Below are 19,319 nucleotides of genomic sequence, written 5' to 3' on the forward strand. Positions count from 1 at the left end.
CTGTAAATACAGGTGTGAGTGACACCTGGAACCACTGAAGGACCTTGCTCAGCTGGTTCCTCTCTGAGTCAGGACAACAGCTGTGCGTTTCTCACAGAGGCCGTTAGCTTCCGGAGAGAACTGACTGGCGCTCACAGGACTGACACTGCATGCATGGCACCTCACTGAAATGACTGGCTATGATCCAGTCCACAGTTGATTTTTTTTTTGAAATTTATATTCTTTACTTACTTATATTACTTTATATGTATGAGTTTTTTGCCTGGATGTCTGTGTGCTGCATGCAGTCCTTAAAGAGACCAGAAGAGGGGGTTGGTCCTTTGGAAGTAGAATAATGTGGTTGTGAGCCCTGTGGGTGCTAGGGGAATTGAACTGGGGTCCTGTGCTTTCAATCCCTGAGCTATCTCCAGCCCCCTTACATAGCTGACTTTTTAAAAACTAGTCTTACCTCAATTACAAGAGAAAAAGCCTGAAAACTAATATCTTGAATAACTCAGAAGCTAGGCAGGGATAACTGTGGGTGGTCCAGGATGGCTCCCGGTAACTCTTGAGTTTTCAGATCAGACCTACACCTCCAGTCAGCACAGACTACTGCTGTCGATGTCTACCAAAATGTCTATGTAACGTGTGGCACCCAACACTGATACTGAATGGCGGAAAGGTTATAATTCCATTGGCCAACACACCCTGGCTTCATGCACCATAATTCTCAACCTTTTGACAGGACCTTGTGGTTATTACCAAATATAAACACGTGATTGACAGACACCAACATGTATGCTTTCTGAATTATTAGCGTGGGTTGCCCCTTGCACAGATGTTTCCCGCATGTGGTACTGCCTCTCCTTGCCCCCAAGTTATTCTGAGCATCTCACGCTTCCGTATCAGTCATTGGTTAGTCGTTGGCAAGCAAACGGAAATCTTTGGCATTTTCTAGTGCGCGGTTTTTGAGGTAACAATTCTCCTGCAGATTGCATGCCCCTTGCCAGTTTGTCTCTTTGAGAACGCAAGAGTCGAATCAGAAGCGGCTGTGTTCTGACCCAATGATGTAAAATCCAGGGGCAGTTCCTTAGGTCCTGGACGTAAAGCTTTCCATTGATTTCTGGAATTCATCAGTTTCCTCCTATCCATAACTCAATTTCATCGCTTTTAATCTGAGACAAGATCAGGAAGTTCTGAGACGTTCCTAAGGATGATGAATGAATTTAAGCTGATCCCTCCAATTCTGCATGTTTTGTTTTCTACGTCAGCAATGTGGCGAGGTATCGGATTATCACTTCGTTTTTACTGGTTTTCTCCTTAGCTCCGAGTCTTCAAGCTGGCCAAGTCCTGGCCCACCCTGAACATGCTGATCAAGATCATCGGGAACTCCGTGGGTGCCCTGGGCAACCTGACCCTGGTGCTGGCCATCATCGTCTTCATCTTCGCCGTGGTGGGGATGCAGCTGTTTGGAAAGAGTTACAAGGAGTGCGTCTGTAAGATCAACCAGGAGTGCAAGCTCCCGCGCTGGCACATGAACGACTTCTTCCACTCCTTCCTCATCGTCTTCCGAGTGCTGTGTGGGGAGTGGATCGAGACCATGTGGGACTGCATGGAGGTGGCCGGCCAGGCCATGTGCCTCATTGTCTTCATGATGGTTATGGTCATTGGCAACCTGGTGGTCAGTACCAACTTCTTCTTCACCCCAGTCCCCTCAGCTTCTCCACCACCTTCTCTGGTGGACTCTTTCTTGGCCCAGATCTGCTTTAAGGCACAAATGAAGGAATGACTGTTTATTACCAGGGTAGCTACTGAGTCATGTCACTCTGTAACCTGATAACCCTTGGTCATAATTGAAAGAACAAACCAGAGTTAGGTTAAGTGATCCCCCACCAACTCAGGTCACGCACAGGTGATAGACTTCATGGGGTTTTGTCTATCTGTCCTTCCAATTACAACAACTTTCCTTTTTCTAGAAAAGTTAGAATCTGTTCACTTTGGCACTGTTGAAATCTCTGGCCATATATTTGTTGTGGCCTCTTCCACATGCATTGTTGAACTTCTAACACCATCCCTGGCCTCTGCCCATCAGCCATCAGTAGCATCTCCCAAATTACAATGACCAGAAATGTCCACAGACTTTGCCACATGTTCACTGTGTGACTTGTGCTCCTGATAGCTGGGAAAGCGGCTCACACAATCCCTATAGAGTGGCTCACACAGTCCCTATAGAGCAGCTCACATAATTCCTATAGAATGGCTCATACAGTCCCTATAGAATGGCTCACACAATCCCCATACAGTAGCTCACACAGTCCCTATAAACTCACATCAATCTGTTCTGCTCCCATTTCTTCTGTACGAAGCTTCCTTGCACCAGACACATTCCTTGGAGCCAAAAATGGCTCTCCCACAATAAAAACAGTCACCACGATGGGTCTGCAATCCCTGACATTCTCCACACTCCTCCCCCAGGTCCTGTCCCTCCTTTTGTGCGGGCAGCTCCTCCTTTATATTTCTTTCTTTACATATCCTGTACCCACAGCTTTCCCTGCAGCATCTCTTGGCTGCATCGCTGCACTCCTATAGTGTGATCAGAGAACTACCTGCATCAGTCACACAAGGTTCATTCAGTTAAAAATAAATAAATAAATAAAAGGTGGAGCCAGGCCCTGTACCTGGGTAGGCGGGGGAGATGTGTGTGTGTTACCAGATATCCACGCACCTGCCTCCAGCTGACCAGACTGTACCAGCCCATCTCTGTCTCTGCCCAGCCTTCTGGTGTAGCTAACAGGAATGACTCCTTGAGATCTCGGTCACCACTTACACCCCTCCATTCTGCAGCAGTTAGCAAGCTGGGTGGTTCACACCTGTAATGCCAGCACTCAGGAGGCTGAGGCATCAGGATCGTGAGTTTAAGGCCAGTTTAGGCTACGTAATGAGACCCAAACAGTAGTGTGTGTTATCCAACATGGCAAAATAGGGGCTTTAAACAAAGCCTGCATTTCACGGCTTGGCGTCTGGCTCTGCAGGAGAGACTGAAGTCGGTGTAGCATCCTGCTCAGACTTTGAACTCCTAGCTCTGGTGTCCCTGCCTTAACTTTGGATGTGGCCAGTTTATAGGCTCTGTCCCTGCTTCCAGAAAAGGGATTTTTGTAGACACCGGGGAAGCAGAGATAACTCACTCCTTTTTGCTTAGTTGTTAATATGTTACAGGGCCTCGCACATTAAAGTGCTCCAGAACACACCCTTGAGGGAAGGTGGCATACATATTTCAGTTTTGCCTTCTTGGTTTGTTTATGAAAGTATGGCTCTGGAAACCTAATTTTATTGTTCTAACACGGGTCCTTTGAGATACCTGCTATCACAAACACATGACTCCGTGCACTCATCTGCCCTCCTCAGTCATCCATTCAGGCATTTTCGGTTTTATCTTTTTTCTTTCAAAGAGAATACAGCCTTTGCCCTCTTGTCATAAGAAAATTAATAGATTTGGGGCATCATCATACAAACGTAAAAGTAGAGAAGAGCCAGGAAAAGTTCAAAACTCCTTACCGTAAAGCCGAAAGAAATTTCCATCTGGCGTCGTGAACATTTAAAATACCACAGGGAGGGGCTGAACACTTAGCATGCAAGCATGCCCAAGGTCAGGCATTTCATCTTTTGCACAAAGAAATGAATAAAATGAATTATGACAGGAGCCAACACAGCACAGAAACCCTTTGCAGTCTATGTGACTCTGTTGGCTTCTGATTTGTCACACTGAGGAGAGAGGATAACGTCCCAAGACAATTCCACATTTGCTCCTTTTTTCTGCTGCTGCTGCTGCTGCTGCTGCTGCTGTAGGTGCTGAACCTATTCCTGGCCTTGCTTCTGAGCTCCTTCAGCGCAGACAACCTGGCGGCCACAGACGACGACGGGGAAATGAACAACCTGCAGATCTCAGTGATCCGGATCAAGAAGGGCGTGGCCTGGACCAAAGTGAAGGTGCACGCCTTCATGCAGGCTCACTTCAAGCAGCGGGAGGCGGATGAAGTGAAACCCCTCGACGAGCTGTATGAGAAGAAGGCCAACTGCATCGCCAACCACACGGGCGTGGATATCCACCGGAACGGCGACTTCCAGAAGAACGGGAACGGAACCACCAGCGGCATCGGCAGCAGCGTGGAGAAGTACATCATCGACGAGGACCACATGTCCTTCATTAACAACCCAAACCTGACCGTCCGGGTGCCCATTGCTGTGGGCGAGTCTGACTTCGAGAACCTCAACACAGAGGATGTTAGCAGCGAATCAGACCCTGAAGGCAGCAAAGATGTAAGGTCCCAGCCAAGAAAACCAGCCCAGCGCCCCAGGGTCAGGCTAGGTCTCCCCTTGGGGACCGAGCTCCCTGGGCTAGTCCAGATTTAGTTGCATGGATTCTGGAGTCAATCAACCCTTTAGTTTGTCCCTGCTCTTAATCCACCTGACCCCGCGGTTAGTGTCTGTCTGTGCGTGACCCCTAGCTGAGGTCACGTACACATGATCACGGGACATGTTCCTGCACAGCTCCCTGACCCATCCTCTTCCTTCCTGTCTAGAAACTGGACGATACCAGCTCCTCAGAAGGAAGTACCATCGACATCAAGCCTGAGGTGGAAGAAGTTCCCGTGGAGCAACCTGAGGAATACTTGGATCCGGACGCCTGCTTTACAGAGGGTAAAAGGGACAGGGAAAGGTTGTGCATGACCTGTGTGCTGTTTAGTCATGGGCGCCATTTTGGAGGCGCTGTGGCTGCCCGTGATTTTGGAGGCGCTGTGGTTGGGCGCCATTTTGAAGGCGCTGTGGTTGGGCGCCATCTTGGAGGCGCGATGGCTGCGCGCGCGCTATCTTGGAGGTGCTGTGGACGAGCACCATTTTGGAGGCGCTGTAGACTTGTGCCATTTTTGGTGCAGGTTGGTTTTTAATAAATATTTTTTAATCATTTCCCTTACTCAGTTCTGACATACAAGTTTCCAGTCTAGATTTTTTTTGTGCCCGACTGCCATTAGAAAGGCCTCCGTGGTGTGCTGTGCCTGCCTCCTGACCTGACCAGCCTCCTCCCAACCCTCTCACTGCTTCCTTGTAGTGATCTTCCTGATTCCAGAAGTCCTGCCTTTTTATTACCCTTGCAACATAGCTTCAGCGATTCTCACCATATTCAGCGGCTACCCTCCCTACTGTGGAGTGGGAGCCTGGAAAGGGACCAGTCAGGCCGCACAAGGGTCCAGTCTGACCCGACTCTCCCATTGCTTCCAGGTTGCGTCCAGCGGTTCAAGTGCTGCCAGGTCAACATCGAGGAAGGACTAGGCAAGTCGTGGTGGATCTTGCGGAAAACCTGCTTCCTCATTGTGGAGCACAATTGGTTTGAGACCTTCATCATCTTCATGATTCTGCTCAGCAGTGGCGCCCTGGTGAGAGTCAAGGGAGAATGACTAGCAGCTGGTGGGGGAAGGGTACAAAGAAACAGTGAACCGAGGCTGGGTGAGGTTACCAGTCTTTGAAGGGGTGGAGAGCTCCCAAGAACAGGAATTTGTTCAAGAGATTTGAGCTGGCCAGGATATATATAGTGCTCTTGAGTCTAGAATCCACCCTTCTTCACATCTGACCTTAAGATAACCCCCACCCCCGAACCTGCAGTGCTCTTTGCATGGGATTGAAGACAAACCTGCCACTGCCAGCTTTGCCCTACCCCAGACAGCCTCCTGAGATGGGCCAGTATCCCTCTCCACATCCAGACTGCTCACTCTTCATTTCTCCCCTAGAACTGCTCTCACTGACACACCTACAGGTGTGCCTTTCTACTCTCCCAACCACAGGTAACCATCATGCTCCCTCCAAGCACCACAACCACATAGTCCACCATCATGCAATAGGAGGGACTACCTCCTTCATGAGTTCCCTAGAGAGAGAAGACTCTCCCAACCCAGGCCGCCCCCCGCCCCATATCTGTGGCATAGAGGAGCTAACAGAAAGGATCTTGTCAAATCTGATAAACAATGGGCAAGGGTGTGAGCATCTGGAACTCTCACACCCTCCTGATGTCCTGCATGTGAAGTCCTGTGGCCATGTTGGTAAACAGTTCCTAGTTCCTCCCAATGTTAAGGACTTAGCAGCAAGTTCTGTTCCTAATCACACGCCCTAAAGGATTGGAAACACATTGCCAATCAAACACAAACACTCATAGCAGAGTTATTCATACTAGCTTAAAAGTAGAAACAGCCCGTGTCCATCAAGTAATGATCGTTAAACAGACCACAGTGTGTCCATACCTTGGAGTCGTGTTCCTCCTTGAAGAGTGAATCATCCACACACGCTGAACTATGAGATAGATTGAGAACTTTGAGAAGCCAGGCTTTGGGGTCAGGAGGTGGCTCGGCCATTAAGAATGCAAGCTATTCTTCCTGAGGACCTGAGTTCGGTTCCTAGCACCCATATCAGGTAGTTCACAACTGCCTGTAACTCAGGTACAGGCAATACAACATAGCCTTTATGGGCACCTGCACTCCTGCACACATACCCTTACACAAACACACATGCAGACACATGATTGGAAAGAAAATAATTTTTTTATAAAAATAAGAAGCCCTGGGGCTGGGGATTTAGCTCAGTGGTAGAGCGCTTACCTAGGAAGTGCAAGGCCCTGGGTTCGGTCCCCAGCTCCGAAAAAAAGAACCAAAAAAAAAAAAAAAAAAAAAAAAAGAAGCCCTGAGGCTGGAGAGATGGCTCAGCGGTTAAGAGCATTAACTGCTCTTCCAGAGGTGCTGAGTTCAAATCCTAGCAACCACATGGTGGCTCACAACCATGCATAATGAGATCCAATGCCCTCTTCTGGTGTGTCTGAAGACAGCTACAGTGTACATACATACATACATATATACATACATACATACATACATACATACATACATATATACATAAATCTTTAAAAAATAAGAAGCAGCCAGGCACACACAAAAAAAGTATTGGATCGGGGGTTGGGGATTTAGCTCAGTGGTAGAGCGCTTGCCTAGGAAGCACCAAGGCCCTGGGTTCGGTCCCCAGCTCCGAAAAAAAGAACCAAAAAAAAAAGTATTGGATCGTTTTACTTGTATGAAATGCCCCCAAAAAGGCAGATTAGTATACTGAGGACCAACAGAATGAGGGGTCCAGAAGGTAACAGCTGGAAGATGTGGGATAATGAAAATGTTATAAATGTATGTGATGAATATGTAATATCCTAAAAGCCACTGAATTTAAATATGGGATATAAATTATTTCTCAATAAAATACTTTCCTGGACTTAGTGGTTAGCCTGCATATACCCGGCCCTGGGTTCAGTCCCCTGCATCACTAACCAATAAGCAAGGAGGGGAAGCGGGGGATCAGAGTGGAGGAGTGGGAACCTGATGGCGGACAGCTTGTGTGAGGAGCTGCGACGCTGGCACACTGCCCTGATTCGGCAGCCGCTGCATCTCTTGCAGGCCTTTGAGGACATCTACATTGAGCAGAGGAAGACCATCCGCACCATCCTGGAGTATGCGGACAAGGTCTTCACCTACATCTTCATCCTGGAGATGTTGCTCAAGTGGACAGCCTACGGCTTCGTCAAGTTCTTCACCAATGCCTGGTGCTGGTTGGACTTCCTCATTGTGGCTGTAGGTGTCCAGTTACCCATTCCTTGTCCTTTGTAGCAGGAGCTGGGGTTAGCTTAGCAATCAGTGTGTCCCTGCAGGCTTGGGTGCAGGTCCTCTTATGACAGTTAGCTCTTATTTGGAGGATGGGACCTCTGAAGACCCTGCCCTGCCCCAGAGCCTGTCCTGTCCTTCGTGCCACTGGGCCTGGCTTATTTAGATTCAGAAAGTCCCCTCCCTGTCTTTAGCCTGGACATCGGAAGGTTCTTGCCCTATGACTACAGGACATTCCCTTTCTGCTACCATGAGATGGGATTCTGAGATGAGGCGGGGCGTGGGCAGGAGGCAGGGTGTATGGCTAACGTGGGTTACAGGAACGAGGTGGGGTCTGGGGATAGGGTAGGGTGGGGGGATTGGGGCTGGGGTCTGTGGCTCCTATCCATGCCGTGGATACTTCCCAGATGTGCCAGTCAAGTCACTTCCCCTGGGGAGAAGAGCCTAAGGTGTGGCCATTTCTGTTGTGATCACCAAATGAAAACATTCGTCCTCCAGGCTGTATGACCACAGCTTCGTGACCTCGGGCTCCTGTGTTGTTTTCAGGTTGGAAGCAGCAGCAGTTGGTTCTCACCCCACCAGCACTAACTCTGACTGTCTTCCACTTTCTGCAGTGACTAAAACTTTTCTCTTGCTTCATTTAAAGAAAGGGTGCGTGAGACTCACAGTACCGAGGCTGCAGAGAATTCATCCTGGGGCTGGGATGAAGGACCTAGAGGCTGAAGCCTGAGTGGGTGTGTTTCGAAGAGACTTCGTGGGCTATTGGCGAATTGCCTGTGTAATTCCTATGGAATCTAGGACAGATCTATTGGGAGATCTTTCAGTACTGCACCAGCAATGACTTCTTCATAAACACATTCCCTTCCCAAGTTCTCTTCAGCATCTGTGGCTAATGAGTGCTTCCAGGAACTAACATTGTCTCATCCTCTCCTATTTCAGGAGGCTAGGTGTATTCATCAGGGTTGTCTAGACTGACAGAACTTATACAGTGAATATAGAAGACAGACAACAGATGATAGATAGAATTTATTAGAGTGACTTACAGGCTATGGTCCAGCTAGTCCAACAATGGCTGCCTATGAACAGAAGTTCTAAGAATCCAGTCTTTGTCCAGTCCAAAAGGCTGGACATCTGTGCTGGTCTTCAGTGTTCCCCAGAATCCTGAGGAACCAGGCTCTGATGCCAGAGAAGGTGAGAACAAATGAGGTGAGAACAAGCAGGCCAAGAGCAGACCTTCCTTCCTCCATATCCTTGTCTAGGCTCCCAGCACCAGGCCCAGATTAGAGGACAGCCTTCCCACCTGGAAGATCTGGGTTGAAGGTGTGTTTTTCCACCTCAGAGACACGTATTAGAAGTGAGTCTTCCCTTCAGTTAAGCAGAGGCCACTCACAGGTGTACCCCTCGGTGTTGGGGTTTAACTCCAGGTGTGGTCAGGTTGACAAACCCCAGGGAAAGGGGGCGGTCCTTGCAGTTAGCAGACCTAGACACTTAAGCAGCTGTGGGGAAAATAGGAGATGACACCTGAAGCTAGGCCACCTCTCTTCCTAGAGAAGGGGACATGCACAGTAACTCTCGGGCACCTGGACTCAGGAAGATGCCCACAGAAACCCCTTCTCTCTCGGGTTTCATGAGGATGCAGACAGATAGGTCCTCTACCACAGTCTAGCTGCCCAAGAAGAACTGTGGTCTGGGTCAGCGCTTCCCTTTCCTCCGTGGTCAACCCCAACTTACCACTTCCTCTCTGGGCTGAGCAACCCCATACTCAAGGATACAATCAGGCATGTCACATGCGCCTAAACCCAGGCCAGCACTTATTTATCAAGGGTTTTCTTTATACTCAGCAGAAAGAAAGCAAAGCAGTAAACCGAGTGTTTGCTAATTGACTGTAACCCATCAGTTCCTCCAGCTTTCCGAAGGTGCTGGATTATCTACTGCTGCGGGTCCCACAGTGGCTCTGAATGGCTCTTCAGCAGTCACTGGTAATCAGCATGAATTAAATACGTACTCTGCATTGAACGGCCTTAGTTCATAAGGAGTCCCAGGAGGACAAGGCGGCAGGGCCCAGCTCTGGGGAGCTTGTGCCAGCTTCTGCAGCAGCTCTCACCTAGCTGTGCTGAGGTAACTCAGCCCGTGGGAACAGGGTTCTCACAGGAACCACACCCCTCTGTCCATTATTCATGTGTCTGATGTTTATTGAACATCCATGATATGCAAAACCTGCTGTGTTGTGAGAAATATAGAGTATCAGACACAGAAGCTTCTCTCTCAGAGCCTAAGAGATGACACCCATGCACAGAGTCACAGCCTGCTGTGTAGGGAGGAGTACCCGACCCTGTAAGGCTGGTCCACAGCTTGTCACCTTTAAATGATGGGTGAAAAACAAAGCATTGGCTGGTATCGAGACAGCTGGGCCTGCCGAGAACGAGAGCTGTCCACCAGAGGAAGGAATGTGCCAGTTCTGTGGGCAGTGTAGGGTTCGTGGGGGTGATTTTAGGTCCTAGCCAAGCACATCTGCATCTACTTCACTCTCCCATCTCATCCACTGGTGACTTCCTGTCAGAGTGAGTTCATCACCATGCCTGTTGCCCTGATCCAGATTCATTTTCCTCGTTGTATCTTAAAGCTGCTGCAAGACCCCTCTAATGGAGTCATGAGGACCCTCAGACACGACTTGAGTCATTCTCTTTATTAGGAAGCAGTGCGAGTCCCAAACAGGTGTTTTCTTTTTCCTCCTCCTCGGGTCTTTGCCTACACCGGTGTTTATGCCCTGTGAAATACTTTGCCACTCTTTCTTTAGGAGCATTTCCCGTTGCTTGTAGGGATTGTCCAGCAGTTGTGTTCAGGAATGGGAACGTGCAGGTGCCAACACCTCAGACTGGCCTTGGCCTGCTGATACATTCCCTCCATGGAGAAGTTACCCAGTGCTCACTTCCTTCTGTGCCTTCAGGGTTGGACTTTGTCTTGTTAACTCCTTTTTTCCCTTTTAGGTTTTATTCCTTTGTATATTGACCAAATGTTCTCATTATGTCAGTAAGGGTTTAACCTAGAGAGCCATCAGCTACTGAGGGACAGTCCAGAGTCTTACTGGTCTCACTTGTAGATCTTGGCTTGGCTAAGTAGTAGAGCAGGCTGTCTCTTGGTGGCCTTAGAGCCAGCCTCTTAATTGACTTCTGGACTCATCTACCATTCCTCCTACTACGCTGTTATTAGTAAAGTTGCCACCACTCAGAGCTGGGGGTCCTACTGCTTTGTGGGGGTCTCAAGACACTCAAAGTTTTGGTTTTTGCAGTCTGTACCTGCCAAGGCTTCACATTGTGAATCCGTCCCAGAGGGCTTTGAGCTGGGGAACCTAGCTGAAATGGGATAATTTACCATCAGATGTTCCTCACTAACGATTGGGTAGTTCTAGAATACTTGGTGTTAAGAGTTGGCTTGCAAGTGGGAGATGGCTCAGCAACTAAAAGTGTGTACTGCTGTCTTTGAGGACACGAGTTCAGTTCCCACCACCCATGCGTCCAGTTCCAGGGGCACATGCATGCACCCATACACATACAAACACATACTTTAAAATAATTTTTGATTTAAGAAAATCATTGACTTGCTCTACCACTAGTCTCCCAGAGGTAGTTCCATGTGACTTGTTATTAATCATTAAACATGAAAGGAAAACAGCTGGGTGCTTTGTTATCAGTCATTAGACATAAAAGGAAGATAGCTGGGTGCTTTGTTCTAGATAAGGATCTTGAGACCCTCGACTTAGGAAAGATTTCCAGGATACTGAGAGCCTGGGGGCTGTGATCTTTCCTGATCAGCTTTGAACACAGCCTAGGACACAACTCCACAGAAGATACCAAAGCTGATGGGTTATGAGTGTATGCATGAGTTGGTTTGCACCCTGTTTTAAAATCAAATCCCGTCAGCCTGTGTCTCTCCATGTCATTGCCCTTATACTTCTACCCCATACCAGTCCTCGTACCAAATTACAAATATCTTCTTTTTTAAAAAGATTTACTTTTATCCAAGAGTGGTGGCCCATAATTCCAGCACTGGGGAGGCAGAGGCAGGTAGATCTCTGAATTCAAGGCCAGCCTGATGGACAGGACAAGTTCAAGGACAGCTGGTGTCTGTTTGTTGTAATGTCTGAAGATGTAGCCCAGTAGTGAAACACTTGCCCAGCATGCACAAGGCCTGGGTTTAGTTCCTAATTACAGAGCATGTGAAAGAGGCATCTATGTGTGCTGAACACATGCAGTGCAGACACAGAATTGAAACCTAGTCTAAGAGATCAAAGAACAGTAGGTAGAACACCAAAGTGACATGAGAGACATCTTTTCTCTCTGGCTTTGGCTTTGAGACGTCAGTTGAAGTAGACTTACAAGTTCCCATAAGGAAGAATACCTTAACCCGTCCCACCATCCTGAAAGAAAGGCATCTGGGAGGAGCCCCAAGCAGACATTCCCAGATATGTCTGGGCAGAGGTATGCTCAGGCCAAGTGGCCCTGAGGAGTGCCATATCCTGCTGAAGTCAAGCCCAGGCAGGCATGGGTGTGGCTAGTATCCAGGGTTAAGGGTCCTCCTGATAGGAGCAAGGTTAAGGTTGCTCTTGGAGAACAGGCAAGTCTTGGCCCAAGTCTAGGCTTACAGACATCGATGACATGATACTGCCTGTTATCTGCGTGCTGCAGACAGGTCTCTGCAAGTCTGCCCAGGTAGACTGAGCACTGGGTCAGGTCAGCAGTGTGGTTCTCACCCACTGTCCATTCCCTGTCTACAAATTCCCACAGGAGGTCTCCCAGTCACTGTGACTAGAAAAGAGTCACAGAAGACTGTCCTACCCTGGCCAAGGCTAGAACATTTGACGCTATTCTGGAGGATAGACAGGGAATTAGAAGTACGGATTTGGTTCCAACCGCCACAAAGGGTTCTACTGCTGTGGAGGGTGATGGTTGTAAGTTATCATTTAACAGTGAGAGAGGATTATGGGGCCAGAATCATGTCAAGGAGGTTCTTTTAGGGACAGTCACTGGTGGTTCTTACTGACCATGTTTCTTTTGTTAATGCAGTGACTCATTAAATTCTCGAATGGTTTCTTGTCAACCAGGATAAGAGAGCTTGTCCCTGTCGGAAATGCCATGGTGGCTGAGCTGAGGCTGGGCAGCTGATGTGGAATGTGTGTATTTATCTGTATTCTTTTCCATAGGTACCATTAAGTTTGTCTGGCTTAATTTAATGGGAGCTTCTGGGAGCTGCAGACTGTAAAGGGCGAGGGTAAGGCTCTTGTCACCTCTTCAGGCTCCTCTCCTTCCAACGGGACCTCTTCCTCTCCCATCCCTCAGCCTCTCCCCTCTCCAACCCGTGCGTGTTCTGCTGCCCTCCCTTCCTCCTCCTCTCTTCCCCTTGTGTTTTTCTTCCACCTCTCTCAACCACCTTTCCTTCCAGGTCGTTTGAGTCAAGTTGAAGTAGGCTGAAGTAGGCAGCCGGTGGTACCCACTTCCGATGCTGGGGGGTCCCCCGTCTGTTAAATCAGTGCTAGGGGTTTTATTCTAACACTCTGGAACCTCTGTTTTCTTTTTCTTTCCTTTTTTCTTTTTCTCTTCTGTTTTGTGTAGGTCTCTTTAGTCAGCCTTATAGCTAATGCCCTGGGCTACTCGGAACTAGGTGCCATAAAGTCCCTTAGGACCCTAAGAGCTTTGAGACCCTTAAGAGCCTTATCACGATTTGAAGGGATGAGGGTAAGACACTAAGAGTAGCTGATCCTTCTGCATGCCAATGGAAACTGTTAAAGCATGCTAGAACTGATCACTCGGTGGAAAGATCATTCAGACACGAGCTCTGTGACGCAGCTGCTGATTTGATCCTCCACGCTCTCCCTTGCGCCTGCCCCGTGTGCAGGGGAGTCGCACTAAGCTGCCTCATCACATTAATATCGGCCCCAACCCCAACAACGTGCCGCTGCAGAACATGTTAACACTGGCTCCCTCATCTGGCCTGGCTTACCTGTAGCACTCGGGGCGGCTTTCTGGGCTGTTGGATTTATAGGGAGAATCACCAGGTGCAAAGAAGGGGAATTATCACCCAGAGACCCTCCGAAAAGCCTAGGCTGCAGGCAGGCAGAGTGCTGGGTAGAGGCCTGTGGCCTTGTGGGGGAGGGGTCACTGAGAAAACAGCCAAGTGGACTTGAAGACAGGGTGGCAGGCTTGGGACTGGGGAGGAGCAGCATTTGCTGTGACCCGGGAGAATAGACACTTTTCTTTGTATTCTGATTCCTCTCATTGCACCTTGTTGTTCTCAGCCCAGTCCCACGAGGACTGGCAGCCTCTGTCTGATAGCAAAGCTTCCCCTCACCCCAACCCCTGTGCCCATGCTCTGTGCCCTGGCCTCACACCATCAGAACAGCCAAGTGCTAGGTGACTTCGCATCAGTAGTTCTGAAATCTCCCGATGCCCCATTCCTTCCTACTGGGGCGATACACTGCCCAAGTTCAGACGATACAAGGGGATGCCCCCCGTGTCACATTAGAAGGGCTTTCTCTTTTGATGCCTTTCTCTCTTGGTTTTAATGATTGTTAGTGTGCACAGTTATATGTGCACAAACTAAAATGTTGTCTTCCAGAAAATCACATGGACAGCTGGTTTGGTGGTGATAGTTGCCCTGTGCTAATCAGAGGGGTCTATTACACTTCAGGGGCCCAAGAAAGCTCACTCTACCTTAGACGTGGACTACATGCAGGAGAGCAAACCAGAGGATGATTTTCAATGTGCAAACACCAGATCATAGGCACGAGAATGGAATGGTTGCAATGGTCCATAGGAAGTAAGACTGATGGTCAGAACTGGGGACCAGGACAGTGCAGCTGTGCCCATTCCTCATGTGACCCTATTCACAGCTGTACAGAGGCAGGACTACAGGGACTTAGAAATGTTATTGTCTTAGTTCATTTAAACAAACGCCGTTGCGATGAGCTCGTGTTTCTTCTAGCACAGTCAGTTTGGCTTTCCAAACGCAAGCCTTCGGCAGTCCTCTTGAAGCCTTCTGCAAGTAGGGTAGTTCCAGGGCAGTAAGTACATTCTAATTAAAAATGAATTCTAGTCTTCCTCTCACAAGTAAGAGAGGCTTGAGCTTTTTGCATGACAGGCGCTGTTCCAACCAGGCTAAATTCAGAGAGAGTATGTAATACTCCAAGGTCGGCAGTTGAAACGGCCACAGTGTGAGTGGAAGCAGGTTTAAATGTCTGTCTCTGGGCCCCCTGCTGCCTGCCCACATGTTTCATAAGGGATGACAAGCCTTGGTAGCTTTAGAGCTAAGAGTCCACTCTGGTAGCCAAACAACTCTGCACAGGGTACAGCCATGGACGTCCTGTCAAAGGCATTGATGCACCATTGGACCTGAACTAGTCTCTAACAAGGACCCCAGACCTCCTAAGGCAATGGCCACTACCTCTAGGCAGCTCCCAGTGTCAGCTGACACTGTGAACTCTCTCCATCTGGCTGCTCATTACTGTCACTCTGTCACTGTGTCAAAAGCAGTTGCTGTGCACCAGCTGGAGGCATTTGCCCAAAGGAAGTGATTTGAATAATGCAGATGCAGGAGACCTTTTGGTAACCCCTCCTTTTCCACTTAGCCCCCTTCCCCCGCCTTCCCTCACCTCTCATTTGCCATGTCCTCCAAACCTTAAACTTGCCAACTCTCAAGAAGCTTAGAAACCCGAAGTCCAGAATCGATATAAGGGGAGTTCATTTGTAAAGCACCTACCTGTTTTTAGTTAAGGTAATTTGGCAAGAACAAGTGTGAACCCAAAGCTACAAGTTGAAGCAATAGTGCTCAGTGGGGTCACTGGGGAAGAAGTTTCACTTTTGGTAGGTGCCAGTCAGCCAGCAGTACTAACTGGCCACTTGGCTAGTGGAGGGGCCTTAGAGGCCCTGGAGCTCTCCAACCCTCCTGTGGAAGAGAAGCTGCTAGACTGGGCAAAGTTTATAGCAAGCTACCCTGTTGTACCTGTGTTTATTCAAGCATGATTTTCTTCAGGGTGCGTGTTGTCATTTAGTAGCTTGGCTTCTTCTATATGCCAGCATTTGCAAGACACCAGCTAAACCTCTCAGTCAGAGACCTTGATTAGCTGACTAGCATCCGTGCAGATGGCCTCAACTGTCATTGTGCTGCTCTGATTCGAAGCTTAGCCCTTCAGGTGAAAGGGAGTGTCACCCTAGCCTGTCCTGGGTACTCACTTCAGTCTTCTCTCCTTCCTCAAACCAAAGACCAGAAATTGCAACAGTCCTGCCTGCTCTTGGCAAAGGAACCCTGTGCCGCCCTTTGCTTTTCTCTCCTCCATAGTAACCCTTAAGACCTTGCTGTGCTGTCAGCTCTTGAGGGTATTTACTGCTATGAGACATGCATGCACTTCTGTTGTCAGTACATGGTTGTCACTAAAGCCATGTTCCCTCTGCCAGATGCTAAAAGCTCTCACAGACTGAATGGAGCGTGCTAAGCAGGGGTAGCCACGTGTGGGATGGTAACTGTGAGACTCGACATCAACACATTCCTGACCAACTGAGTGATAGTTGAGTCAATCTGAGTATAAGCTGCCTTTGAAAGATGCAAACCCTCGCAGGTTTTTGGAACTCACCCTGGAGTTCTGTGTCTCAGCTGTAGAAATCTAGCTTTTAACAATAACAGACTCCCTCATAGTTAGGGCAACATAAAATACCCAGAGAGCACAGGAAGAGAGCTAGGGTATTAAGTGACCACTGCTGAGAACATTGTCATCAGGCTTGTCTTGCCCCTGGGTTGCTGAGATGGACACTGTGACAGTCCCTCTGGGGTGCAGTTAACTCATGGCTTGGCGGCCAACATCTGCAGCAGAGAAGTGGGGGCAGCTAGCTCTACCCACTTTTGGTTTGTAAGCTGAGGTAAGGCGTTCTCCAGCATTTGTGATTAATTAATAAAACGGCACTGTGGAGGCTGAGAAGATAGCTTGAAGGAAGGCACAGAGGGGGGAAGTACATTTTATAGAGACATTTTATCTTATAGGATTTTTATATCCTCTGAGTGCTGAGGCTCACTTTAGCACCAGACTTATAAAAAAGGTCAAAGAGATCACATAGGGTTAGCCAGTTCGCCCTCGAAGTAAGTGTTTTGCATCCATATGTTCCTTTACCATGTAGACACCTATAGGGTGGGTTAAACTGAACTGTACAAGAGCTCATCAGTGTCCTTGTGGTGAGGGGGTCTGCAGAGCAGGTGATAGACTGCCTTGCCAGGAAAATTCACAGGTCCAGGCTTCCACACCAGGATCTGCTCTACCACACACCAGAGCTCTGCTGTGACATGTGCCACACCCACATGCACACCACACACGTGCACAGGCCACACACGTGCTGCACACACACATGTACTCAGACCTCACATACCACACATGCACAAACACATGCAGGCAAACACACCACATGCATGCATGCCATTCATGCTGCACACACATATGCACTCACACACCACACACATACATGCACATGCATGCCACATGTACCCATGTGTACACGTACTTGCACCTGCGCAGGCAGGTACACACAAACATGAGCTTGTGAATCTCTAGCCTGCTCTTCCTGTTTGAGAGGTGACTGTTCCATTGTGGACCATCCTCTTTTGCCTGTTTTCAGTGCTCCCACCAAAGACAGACAGTGTAGAGTGAGGTAGTAGAGACTGAGCCTGACTGTCTAGGTCAGAGTAACATGGAGACTCCAGACTGCAGGCAGAGGCTCTGGGTGCTCATGCCTGAAGGAGCAGACATTACAGCAGTGACTCTAAGAGATGTCTAAGGATTGAGAAAGAACTGCCTCTCGGCCTTCAAGGCCTTCACACATTGACTGCAGAATCAGAAGATGAACAGTCTAAAGGAAGTCTGACTAGCTGCTTCCAGTATAGGACAGCAGAGCTCCTTCTCAGCCACCGCGTCTGTGAGGACAGTCTGAAGCAGGAACAATTCGATCAGGCCTTGGACGCTCTGCTCAAGACACTGTGTGACCCAGTGACCTCCATGTTGCTCTCCGAGCACTGAACTCTAGTGACACCGCTGAGACTGGAGGTGCTGCCCGCTGCCTGCAGTATGGCGCAGAGCCCAAGAAGCGTCCGCTCCTCCAGGCATTAGTTTTAAACTTTGTGAAGCATGGGGTGGAGGCCCTGACCGAGCAGAGGCAGAGCCGTCAGCACAGCGAAGGCAGAACAGCAGTGATCCTTGGGGGAGACCCGTGTCTGCTCACATTTTAATCACAAACTGTTTGGTAGAGGGAATATAGCTTTTCCTTTCTTCCTTGAGCCTGCAAAAGTCTGCATGCTCAGCTGTTGCCTGAGAAGAGATAACTGCCTTGCATACCTGTAAGACGTCTGTAGTGCGCTGACCCGAAGGGCAGTGGCGCTCTGGCTTTGAACAGCTGCCTGTTTTCCAGAGGGGGAATGTCTGTGGAATGGCCATTAGTGAGCTTGCCGTTGCTCTCTCAACAGAGCATATTTTGTGAGTTGAAAAGAGGGAAGTCTGGACTAAGAAATCGTTTTTTCTGGTCCCAGGTTGGTGCCTAGAAAAGAAAAAAAAAAAGTCCACTTGGGCAGAGAAGTTTGTATTAACTGAAATAAACCACTTATTAAAATTCACCCAAATATAGTGCAGAGACTTGGACATTTGGGACCCTGCTTGTGGACCTGTCCAGTTACTCTAGTTGCAAAGACAGTGCAGTGTGTTCGTGGCAGAACAAGCCACAGAAACGGCATTCCCCTTCTGGAAACAAAAAGAACGAGCCTGTCGGTCAGTCGGTCGGTTCCTGTGAGCACTCAGCCGCCTCCCTTCCAACGCAGGTGGTGGTGAATGCCTTGGTGGGCGCCATCCCCTCCATCATGAATGTGCTGCTGGTGTGTCTCATCTTCTGGCTGATTTTCAGCATCATGGGAGTTAACCTGTTTGCGGGGAAATACCACTACTGCTTTAATGAGACTTCTGAAATCCGGTTCGAAATCGATATTGTCAACAATAAAACGGACTGTGAGAAGCTCATGGAGGGCAACAGCACGGAGATCCGATGGAAGAATGTCAAGATCAACTTTGACAATGTCGGAGCAGGGTACCTGGCCCTTCTTCAAGTGGTGAGTGTTTCTGCTTCAGGCCTGGGGCAGGCAGGCTGCCAGCACAGACCCCATTCTCTTCCTTCCAGATCAGGAGCACTCTCAGGTTCTTGAGAATGTTATCTTCCCCGAATTTGTCTCAGGGCAATGCCTCCCCCCTGACTTTCCTGAGGCCTCTTGGAAGAATCTGGTGAGAGGCTCAGTTCTGTTCAGCAGCAGATAGAAGGGTGTCAGAGCAGTGGTTCTCAACCAGTGGGTCGCAGCCCCAAGTGACATATCAGATGTTTGCATATTACAATGCATAACAGTAGCAAGATTATAGTTATGAAGTAGCAACGAAATAATTTTATGGTTAGGGGTCACCACAACATGAAGAAGTGTAGTAAAGGGTCTCGGCAGTAGAAGGTTGAGAACCCCTAGGCTAGAGGGACCATCTTTTTTCCCTGGGGCAGAGTGTGCAGTTAACTGGAGAGAAGAGAAGGGGAGAAAATGAGTGGGAAGGCCAGCGGGATAGAGTAGGAAGCAGAGGGACAGCTGTGCTGTCACATA

General features: G+C 48.8%; 1 protein-coding gene across 8 annotated transcripts in view; it reads left to right on the forward strand.

Annotated features, from left to right (window-relative positions):
* Scn8a (sodium voltage-gated channel alpha subunit 8) overlaps window positions 1-19,319 on the forward strand; it is a 173,442-nt gene that overhangs the window by 138,857 nt on the left and 15,266 nt on the right. For 5 of the 8 annotated variants that reach the window (XM_087556058.1, XM_087556060.1, XM_087556057.1 and 2 more), the window contains 7 exon segments: window positions 1,304-1,660; window positions 3,826-4,296; window positions 4,560-4,677; window positions 5,257-5,411; window positions 7,461-7,634; window positions 13,274-13,396; window positions 18,507-18,791. In XM_087556058.1, coding sequence (XP_087412184.1) covers window positions 1,304-1,660; window positions 3,826-4,296; window positions 4,560-4,677; window positions 5,257-5,411; window positions 7,461-7,634; window positions 13,274-13,396; window positions 18,507-18,791 — 1,683 coding nt within the window. 8 annotated transcript variants of the gene reach the window in all.

Source organism: Rattus norvegicus, chromosome 7 (assembly GCF_021556685.1).
Source record: "Rattus norvegicus strain SHRSP/BbbUtx chromosome 7, alternate assembly SHRSP_T2T, whole genome shotgun sequence".
NCBI lineage: Eukaryota > Metazoa > Chordata > Mammalia > Rodentia > Muridae > Rattus > Rattus norvegicus.